At 25.8% G+C, this 11,307-nt stretch overlaps 1 protein-coding gene across 1 annotated transcript; it reads right to left on the bottom strand.

Annotated features, from left to right (window-relative positions):
- Positions 1 to 424: 424 nt before the first annotated feature.
- LOC101515495 (protein NRT1/ PTR FAMILY 5.4) lies at positions 425 to 9,475 on the bottom strand. Its single transcript, XM_004510973.4, has 5 exons — positions 9,239 to 9,475; positions 8,757 to 8,974; positions 5,051 to 5,293; positions 2,206 to 2,486; positions 425 to 1,436 (listed from the first exon to the last, which is right to left on the bottom strand). Exons 1-5 carry the CDS (start codon positions 9,330 to 9,332, stop codon positions 557 to 559), a joined length of 1,716 nt encoding a protein of 571 aa, XP_004511030.1. The 5' UTR covers positions 9,333 to 9,475; the 3' UTR covers positions 425 to 556.
- Between the last annotated feature and the right edge of the window lie 1,832 nt (positions 9,476 to 11,307).

Here is an 11,307-nt window from a genome sequence, read left to right as displayed (position 1 = left end):
TTTCTTTAAGCCATTGGTCCTGATAGCTTTTCTTTTTTCCATGACTTCATGTTTGTCAATTCTTTAGTACAATTTTTGCTAAAATTTTCTCTTCTCTTGCTTATAAAAAAAAAAACAAGAAACCAATCTAAGATTTGAGTTGAAAGTGTTTGAACTAACTAAGCACTTAATTTAAGTCCAACTTTGAAATTCCTAATATTGTCAAATAATTATTATAGCATACCAAAATTTAACAAACTACTATTATTATTAAATATTGTCAAGTAGAGACTATAATAGAACTATAATGTCATCCATAGTAAAATATGAACCAACTATTATGCTCTGTAATTCGTGATTGACAATGTATATAAAAAGTATGTATAAATTTCTAAACTAACAATAAGTTTTAGAAAGAAAAAAAACACACATAGATGATCTTGAATTAAGTTGAAACAAAGATGCAACTAGATTAATAACTTATTGTTATTATACAACAACCTAAAACTCTATATTACTCATTTGGAAATTACAACATTAGTTATAACAATTAACAAAAGCATTTTCTTGCCTTGTGTTACACTCCACCACGATATTTATTGTAACTAGACCCCTCTTGATTACTAGTTTCACCCCCATCAACCTTCTTATACTCATAACACTTTGCAATCCACATATAAACCCCCAAATTCAAAGCACATAAAACAGCCATAACCCAATAATAATCATCAAGGTGTGCCCTATTGATATTATTTCCCAACCATTTCTCACCACTTTTTGAAGTAATCACTTCAACAATAACAATAATAATGTTACTAACAAAACTTCCAACTCCAACTATACTTATATATGCTGCAGCCCCTAAACTTCTCAATCCTTCAGGCATTTGATCATAGAACAATTCTTGTAATCCAACAATTGTGAAAGCATCTGAAACACCAGTGATCATGTATTGAGGAAGTAACCACCAAATACTCATTGGTAATATTTCACTAGGATTGTCGATTAAACCGTGACTTTTAGCAACGGTTACCCTTTTCGTTTCAACAAGTGCCGAAACAACCATTGTTAGTATTGACAAAAATAAACCGACCCCAATTCTTTGCAACACGGTTATCCCGTTCGGGTGGTGTGTGAACTTTCTAGCCAACGGCACAAAAACACGGTCGTAAATTGGAACAACGAAGAGGATCGTGACGCCAACTAGGCCTTGAAGCGACGCCGGAGGGAATTGAAAATTTGAACCTATGGTGTGGATTAAAGTTCCACCTTGTTTGGTGAAATATGTGTGTCCTTGAGCTTGAACAACTGTGAACATTAAACAACTTAGCCATATTGGGATAAGGCGAAGAACTAGCTTCACTTCTTCAACTTGTGTCACTGAACATAGTCTCCATGGATTTCTTGTTTTATTTGATGAATCAATTTCGTCAATTGTTGCTGCCTTGTCCAAAAATCTGTTTCAAATTTTTCATATAATTTATTTTGTTACAAGAATATTATTTTTAGAGAAATTAGATAGTACGTACTAGTAGCAACTACTGAACAATAAACACATAGAAAACAAAAAATCCAAGTTCATTATAAATTGTTGGTAGAGCTGTCAAAAAACAACTACTAGACCCGTTAATTTTTTCTTTATTAAATCCTTAATATAATGTCTCCTATCAAAATATTTTTTTTAAAATATCGGTCCATTATTTTATGGGGCTTAAGAGAGGGGGCTCAGGGGCTTATAGACTCCCAAAATTTTGAAATTTTTTTTGAAAAATTTTCGAAAAGAATTAAAATAAAAAAATTTTCAAAAAATTTTGTGAGAAAAATAAATAAAAAATTCTCAAAATTTTTTTTTTTCTCGAATAAAATAATCGAAACTTTTTTATCGGTAAAAAAATTATTTTTCAAAAAAATTTGTTAGCCCACAAAATTTTAGGAAATTTCTTTTTTAAAGCTTTTTAAATTATAAAATTTTTTAGCCCCTTAAACATATAGGCTAGAGCCAATAATTATGAAGTTTGTCAAATTATCAACTCCAATCACACCCAACTCACATACCCCATGAAAAATTAATCAAGTCATGACTTTTCAACGTGTAACAAGGTGAACCTAAAATTCTTAAATGCAATTATATGTACTAAAATTTGTCACATCAATGTCACTCATCCAACTACATGGGGCATAGGTTTGAATATATTAAGCAAAGAATAATTGAAGTTAGAAAGCAACCTATATTGACGAGTATGGAGCAAAGTATGATATTTAGGTTGAACATGAAGATGATGAGGCTCAACTTTGTCATCTTCACTATAGCAAAAATGATTAAGAGAGAGCGTGTGTTGCACGCGCCACTTGCGAGCTGTAGCAACAAAAACTTGGGCCAGTCTTGTAAATGGGCTTCCTGTAGGGCTTTCTTTTCTGTACCTTTTGATTCCCAACAAGAAAAGTGCTAATGCCAATGCCAACACTCCTGCCAATACTCCCAACCCCACTCCCCACCCAACATTATCCTGTACATTTTTATTTTTATTTTTAATTCACACATATTAATTCAATATTCATTACAACAAATACATGGTGTACAAATTGAAAAGACAATTCTATTAGGAACATGTTCTCTCATGTTGGTTCAAGGTTTCTAGAGAAGAAATGAGTGTGTCTACTCTCCTTGTAAGATATCATTCACATCACTATTGTAATATTCTCGGAATTTTTCTATCATATATTTATAAATTCATATATTTTTATGTTATTAAATTAATTGATCAAATAATTCAATGACGTGTTTATAATGAATCAGTTATTTTAATAATGATTTTTATAATTAGAAATGACTATTTTTTAATACTTTTAAATAAAATTTTGTCATGATTTTTAATTGCATAAATAATTTGTATAATTATTAAGAACTAAAATATATTATGGTATTATTGATTTAATGATTTTTTAACATACAACTACTGATATGAATAAATTAATACAATTATTAATTAAAATTTTAATTGTACCGATACATTTTTAGTACAGTAGAAGTTGTCAATATTCTATTCGTTTTGGCGTTGCATGACAATTTTTATATATTGCTTCAATCAAAATAATTATTTAATGGCTACTTTCAAATAATATTTTATCATTGTGTTTATCTTTTATCGTTACTTTTAGAGAATCAAGTTTAACTATGTTTTTTTATGAAAAGCTCAGTGCCGAAATCACACATACTAAATACATAGAATGGATATTTTAAATTTAAATTATATCAAATATTTATATAATAATTGTCATCTGAGTTATATTTACATGACCAATTTAAGTATGATTTTATTTGATATAAATATGCTTTTTTTTCTTTCTAGTCTTTATAAAAATAATTCTTTGTTTTTACTTTCCATAAATATATACTAAATTTTGGTTTCAATTTTTATAAAGTTTTATTTAAATCTCTACAAAATTTATTCGTATTAACATTAATCAATATAATATAGTATATTTGATTTTAATAATTTAAAATAAAGACTAAAATGAAATTACAATGACTAATTTTAATATGAATAAATTTTAAAAACACAAAGAAAAAAAAAGGCAAAAATAATATATTTGTAATAACTAAAAACAAAAAAAATTACAAATACTAAAAACAAAAAATAATACTACTATCATCTCGATATATAAAACCTTCTTGCAAAAAAGAAATTATCCCTTTATATAACATCATTTTCAAACTAAAAGAAACACTAATTTAATTTTTCACAAAGATATTTATAATTAAAGAATTAAAAGAAGGCATTAGCGCTGAAAAAACTAGTATAATTTTTCTTGCAATGTTGATTTAGGAATATGTGAGTGCTCTTATCCAACTTTCAAGCTTTCGAAAGTCCACTTACTTTTGGGAAGTATATTGGGATTTCTATTTTGGTCTAACATTAATTTTCTATATTTGGCTCCTCTATGATTGGAGTCTCCACATTTACAAAATAGTAGTTTAATTAAGATAGAATAATTTAAATTTCATGTATTAAGTTATAAAATTAGTGAACGTGTGAATTCTCGAATAGCCAAAATAGTTGAATTATGTCAAATGTGGATTTTGTCATATATACGTGTAAAGAATTGAACCACAAACAAACAAACAAATTCATAGTTAACAGTAGAAAATCTGATTCTTGTAACTTGAAAGATTTTCGAAACAATTATTTTTCAAGATTATTTTTAGCAAAATTATATCAACAATTTGATTCTCAAATTATTCCTTGCAATCACAACGTCATAAAAGTTAGTGTACATGGTATAGTTGGATTCCTCTGTTTTATTTTCGGGACAGATTCAGTTGAACAGACAAAGACAAAATAAAGAGAATAATAGTATTTGTGTAAATTGTCCAAGTAAATAAAAATTGCATTAGTGACAAAAATTTGAAATGAATAAAATATTAAATATGTATCCAATTTCTTAGTCTGTCTAGCAATATGACAAGGCTTATATATATAGGCTGGTATTATTTTTTAGTCTTAATTAATTTTATTTTGTTGTATTAATTTTTCTAAAGTGAATAATTTAAGTCTTCTATTAATAGAAATAGTAAAGAAAAATACATTTTAACAAATTCATAACTAGTCGTGCATTTGTTAAATTTTTTTCAATATGTTTTGATCCTCTAAAATAATTTCTGAATTCAAAGAAAATGAATTTTTAAGACTATATCTACTATTTATTTAATTTAAATTATTAGTAATCTCAACTCAGAAAATTAAATATAAAAAAATACTTTTTAAAAATCTATACACCAGCATTACATAAAAGAAATATCAAATTTTGGCGTGATTTTTTTCTTCTAATTTTATTTACCTTTATATCTTATTTTTATTTACAATATTACCCTTCTTTATATTTTTATATCAAATGATAAGTAACTTTTCTTTCTTCTAATTTTATCTTTCATTTAAATTATTTTATTTGTAATTTTACCATAAAAAATTTTAAACTCTATTATTTTTATAAAAAAGCATTTATACAGCTACTAACAAATTATAATTGAAATTCGATATGAGAAAACAATATATATTGGAGTAAAATTTACCTGAAGATATACAGGTATAAAGACAGCGGCAGTTGAACCAGCAACAATGCCCAAATACCACCAATTGAAGAATGAACTCTTAGCATCCTTCTCTTCCGGCGTGTCGTCGTCGAATTGATCCGCCGCGAAAGTTTGAACACAAGGTTTATGGCCTCCTTCACCAATGGAGAGCACATAAAGTGCAAAGAAGAAAAGTGTCTTATGTCTAAGTGCTGATACTGAAAGTGTCAAGAAAATCATACCCTGTAATGTAATGTGTATGTCACAAGTCAACCTTAATTAGAATCTTAATTATCCATACACAATTAGTTAAACTAAAGTTTTATACACTAACTTTAAATTAATTAATGAATTAATTAATTAATTGATAGGGCATGCATTGGCTGACTTGTATAATGAGGACAAATCCACAGGAAATGTGCAAATCATAAAATGGAATATTGGAATCATGAGAAGCATGCCTCGATCGTTCTTATAAAGTATTCACACACAAAATGCTTCACATAAAGTTGGAAAAAAAAATATAGCATTATTTAATTTAGCAACTTTTTTAATGAGACACTATTTTGCAGGTTTTTTTTTCAATACTCCTTTTTTTTAAAAAAATTACTTAAATACTCTTTTTTAAAATTATATACTTAAATACCTTTTTTTTTTAAATGCCGACATCATTAAAAAAGCTCACTTTTCTAATGACGACTTCCCAAAGGTTTTTTTTTTAAACAAAAAAAAATCAATTTTTATTCAATAACAAAAATAATATATATATATATATATATATATAATTGATAAAAATACATAAATACAAATTTTAAATTACATAATTTTCATTCATAAAAAATATCACAAATTTTACAAAAATTACAATAAAAATTAATGTCGAAGGTGGCCTACTGTACCACATTGTCGATGTTTTCTCACACCTACAGAATTTTGACGACGGTACATCACCATTGGACAATCGTAATTGAGATCAGCGAGTTTTTTTATGTATTTTTATTAATTATATTAATTATATATATATATATATATATATATATATTTTGTTATTTGAATAAAAATTGAATTTTTTTTTTAAGAAAATATTTTAGAAAGTCGCTATTTGAAAAGTGATTTCCTTAAGGAAGTCGTCATTCCAAATGACGACTTATAATTTAATAAAAAAAATGGTATTTAGGTATATAAATTTTATAAAAAAAATGTTTAAATAATTTTTTTTAGAGAAAAGGTTATTTAAAAAAAAACACTATTTTGCCTATAAAGAAAGTTAGGATAAAAAGGTCGTTCATTCACACATCAGTTGTAGTTGTTGTACGAGGAGGTAAAAAAAGGTGCGATTTAGGTCTTCTTTGTAAAATTATAGATAATTCATTTATCATCTAATAAAAATTGATAATATAAATAAATTTATAAGTGATATTCATAAATTAATATTTACTCTACTTGCAAATTTATTTATATCGTTAATTTTTATTAGATGATCAGCACAGTAGCAACTGTTATTAATTTTGATGAATTATGAACATTTAATTGAAGAATAGTCATGGTACAGTCGGTAAGGTTTGTCGTCATATTATTAAACCCAATAATAAATGTGTCACGTTGTATACTTATGGATGAATAAGTTATGAAAGTCATAAATAATTAATATACAATAAAATAAATATAATATTTAAATACTTCCTCTCTGTCTCATAAATGAGGGCCATATTTGATATTTGTCCTTGCAAGAAAATTTACTTTTAATTTATGTTTACAAAGTGGTAAAGCTGATTTTTGGCACAAAAGCATGTTTATTTTTTCTAAATACATTAAAAACACGTGGGTCTCACATAGGCTTATTAAAGTTACTCTCCCCATCAAGTACTACCACACTTGAATTTGGACCTCTTAAAATAAGTAAAATATATAAGTAAATAAAAAATCAAAATTTAGTCCAATAGCATAGAGGATTTCAATTTTTTTATAAATAATATGATGAAATGAGGACAAATGTTTTTGTTAAACATATTTTAGTTTTTATACCTTTTTAAGTTTAGTTTTTAAAAAAATTTATGTATTTTTAGTTACTATTTTGATTTTATAAAAAAAATTAGAGATTAAAAATATCAATTTTTACAAAAAAATATTTAAAATTAAGAATTTAAAGCGAATAAAAAATAAATCTACTAATGAGTGAAAAATCTTTTTTGGTTAGGTAGATATTTAATTATAAAAATTAATTTTTTTCTTCTTTTTAATTATTAAAATTATATTTTTTTATTAATAGTTTAATAAAAATTGATAATATAAATAAATTTATAAGTGATATTCATAAATTAATATTTACTCTACTTGCAAATTTATTTATATCGTTAATTTTTATTAGATGATCAGCACAGTAGCAACTGTTATTAATTTTGATGAATTATGAACATTTAATTGAAGAATAGTCATGGTACAGTCGGTAAGGTTTGTCGTCATATTATTAAACCCAATAATAAATGTGTCACGTTGTATACTTATGGATGAATAAGTTATGAAAGTCATAAATAATTAATATACAATAAAATAAATATAATATTTAAATACTTCCTCTCTGTCTCATAAATGAGGGCCATATTTGATATTTGTCCTTGCAAGAAAATTTACTTTTAATTTATGTTTACAAAGTGGTAAAGCTGATTTTTGGCACAAAAGCATGTTTATTTTTTCTAAATACATTAAAAACACGTGGGTCTCACATAGGCTTATTAAAGTTACTCTCCCCATCAAGTACTACCACACTTGAATTTGGACCTCTTAAAATAAGTAAAATATATAAGTAAATAAAAAATCAAAATTTAGTCCAATAGCATAGAGGATTTCAATTTTTTTATAAATAATATGATGAAATGAGGACAAATGTTTTTGTTAAACATATTTTAGTTTTTATACCTTTTTAAGTTTAGTTTTTAAAAAAATTTATGTATTTTTAGTTACTATTTTGATTTTATAAAAAAAATTAGAGATTAAAAATATCAATTTTTACAAAAAAATATTTAAAATTAAGAATTTAAAGCGAATAAAAAATAAATCTACTAATGAGTGAAAAATCTTTTTTGGTTAGGTAGATATTTAATTATAAAAATTAATTTTTTTCTTCTTTTTAATTATTAAAATTATATTTTTTTATTAATAGTTTAATTTTAAAATCTTTAAAACGGTCTTAATAGTAATATTTACCATGTCTAAGTTTAATTTATTATAGTTGACATTATTCTCGTTAGATAAGTAGATAATCTAAATTGCTTATTCGTCCTCATATGCATATATGACATTTTGGTCTCAAAAACAGTACCGATCTAATATCCATGTTTATTGGACAGCATACTCCTATAAGAGTTTTTCTTTTTTTTACAAAATACTCCTAAGACTTGCTCTTGGGAGATTTTAATAATAATAATATATACTATTTTCACCTTTAAAAAGAAAAGGATGCTCTTAGCATTATTAAAGATTTACATTACGTTTCCTACTTCCTACACGTGTGGGACCCTATGCATAATACAAATCTCCGCAAAAGACAAAAATGTTACATCACACAAAAAGAAGAGGGAACACATTAAGAATCAAGAACAAGGAAAGAAAGATATAAAGAAAAGTATGTAGATATTAATAATACTACTATACCATAAAATAAAGAGTTAATAATAGTACTATTGAGTGGAGTGAAAAAATTATTTACCACAAGATAAATGAGTGAAGACAAGAGTATGGTGTTGAATCGACCAAGATAGGAATCAGCTATGAAACCACCAAGCAAAGGGAAGAGTGATGAAACACCAACCCATGTGTTCACGTTTTTCACAGCTGTTGTTGTTGGTTCATTCAGAAATTTTGTGAGGTAGTTTACTAGATTTGAAGCCAAACCTTGGTATGCAAATCTCTCCGCAACTTCCACAACTATATAATATAATATAATAATTAAAGGACCATGTGATCAATTACATGATATAAAATGGAAATAAATAAAATAAAAAATTAATTGGGGAGAAATAAGAAATGGGTGTGGGAGATTTTGATAAAAATAATTAATGAGAGTGTTGAATTGAAGTTGAAATTACATTTTTTGAGTCATGATTAACCATATATTGAAAAAATTGGGGAGAATGAAGAAATGGGTGTTGGAGATTTGTTGAAAATTGATAAATGGAGAGTTGAACTTACATATGATGAAGATGGCAGCATGCCAACCACCCTTTGTAGTTGTGGTATGGTGGATGAGAGAGTTGCTCTTGCTTTTGCTTGGGCTATCTGCCATACTTTGGTTGTGAATTTTGTATGGAGAATATGAAATTTTGTATTAGTGGTGAATGTTGATAATGTTGAGAGAAATTCAAGTTTTTGGAGAAGCTATTTGGTCTTATATATAGGAAAAATTATGGGACTACTATGTTGGGATTTTGGTATGTGGGATGAGGGGGTGAGAAAAGGAGCACTACTATGAAATTGGGGGTACGAACTTAGAAATGATTGGTTGCTACCTTCTCTTTCTATCTCTTCACTGTTATCACATGACTATTTGATTTTTTTTTACATCATCTTATGACTATGATAGTATGCACTTAAGGAAAAGGTAGAAAAATTAAATAATATTTTACACAAATAAAATAAAAATATTTTATAAAAGGGAAATACTTTATGAAAGTATCATAAATATTGATTATTTTATAAATAATTTTAAAAAAAACAATGCACTGACATTTAATATTAATATTGTATGAATGTGACTTCTGCAAATATTGTCGGTTTAATAGTATAGACGACTTTGTTGGATAAACTCAAGGTAATCTCTTAAATTTAATTTAGAGGTTGATATTCTTTTAACTAATGTTCTTTTACATACACATGTAATAAACTTGTTATATTTTTTTTACTATTTCCTCACTTTAAAATTTTGTTTAATAATGAAAATTGTCCTTTTTTTTGTGTTAATTATTTAAATCATATATTCAATCGCATAAATTGTTTTTTTTCTTATTCTGAGCTTTGTTTTAAATTTGAAACCTTATACGTGTCATCTGAATTCGAGAACTAATTTTGTAAGCCATTACGATTACTCTTTAGCAATTTGAGGTTGCCATCTTTGAGAAATATTATTCAAACAATTAAACATCCTTATTTTTTTCAATTCTCGGTCGTTTTTATACCGTTTGTCTCGGTGAAACCGTGGAATCGTTGGGAGTCACAAGAAATCATTTGCTACTGTTTAAATTCGATATCTCATTTTCATTTGAAAACAATTTATTTGGTTCAATAGATATCAATATCTTTCTCATTCCTTGTCATTGTTTTGAATTCTTAAGGTTTTTGGTACAACAAGAATACTTTATTTCAATTGTGTGTTTTTATCATTTAAGGTATGAAATTAATTTGACTCACGAGAGTTATGGGTACTTAGAATTGTTAAGTTAAATAGATATTATCTCTAGATACTAGTATAAGCATAAATTAATTATTTTTTAATCATTTAATATTATTATTTTTTCTACACCTTTTATTTAATTCAAAATATTTAATATAGATAAATAAATATTTGACATTTAAAAAATAATATAATAAATTTAACTTGTATTTTACATAAAATTTAAAAAGTTAATTGCATTTAACTATATTTAATACTAAAAATAATTTTTTTTTGACCGAATGGACAATTATCTCATGATCTCTAGATCCAGATGACTATAATAAAATGTGTAGTTATAGTTGCGGGAACGACGGGTTAGAATATGTTTTATTGATTTAAATAATCCTTTGATATGTGGTCGTGATTATTGATGATTATTAAATTGTTGTGATTGAGTAAATTGGTTGTTGCCGTATGTGTTTATTGCTCTTGATAATTATTAATGACTATTTATGATCCTGTTAAATTTGTATTTGTTATTTTTGAGTCGTTACTCGATTATGATTTATAGCGTAATCGATTAGATGAATAAATAATTGAAGGGAAATTATGAGTTAATCAATTATAATAATTAATTAATCGATTAGGTTATTAGATAATTAATTAACTAGACAGTATAGGTAATCGATTAGCAACCTAATGAAAATTCATAAATAATCTAATAATTGATTTGTGATGATTTTAATTGATTAAGCTGGGCTAAATTGGTAATAGTTTGAATAGATTAATCGGTTAAGTTAATAATTAATGGAATTTTGCAAATACTTATAAATATTTTGTGAATATGTACCTCAAATCATCTAACTAAGGTTGATTAAGTTTTAGTGGT

This window comes from Cicer arietinum, chromosome 7 (assembly GCF_000331145.2).
Source record: "Cicer arietinum cultivar CDC Frontier isolate Library 1 chromosome 7, Cicar.CDCFrontier_v2.0, whole genome shotgun sequence".
Taxonomy (NCBI): Eukaryota; Viridiplantae; Streptophyta; class Magnoliopsida; order Fabales; family Fabaceae; genus Cicer; species Cicer arietinum.
This window is presented reverse-complemented; position numbering and strand designations above follow the sequence as displayed.

Coding starts and splice junctions, on each gene's coding strand:
- LOC101515495 (XM_004510973.4), bottom strand. CDS start 9,332: ATGGCAGATAGCCCAAGCAAAAGCAAGAGCAACTCTCTCATCCACCAT. Junction 5,294..8,756: donor CTTCACTCATTTATCTTGTG/GTAAATAATTTT, acceptor ATTACATTACAG/GGTATGATTTTCTTGACACT. Junction 2,487..5,050: donor TTATACCTGTATATCTTCAG/GTAAATTTTACT, acceptor AAAAATGTACAG/GATAATGTTGGGTGGGGAGT.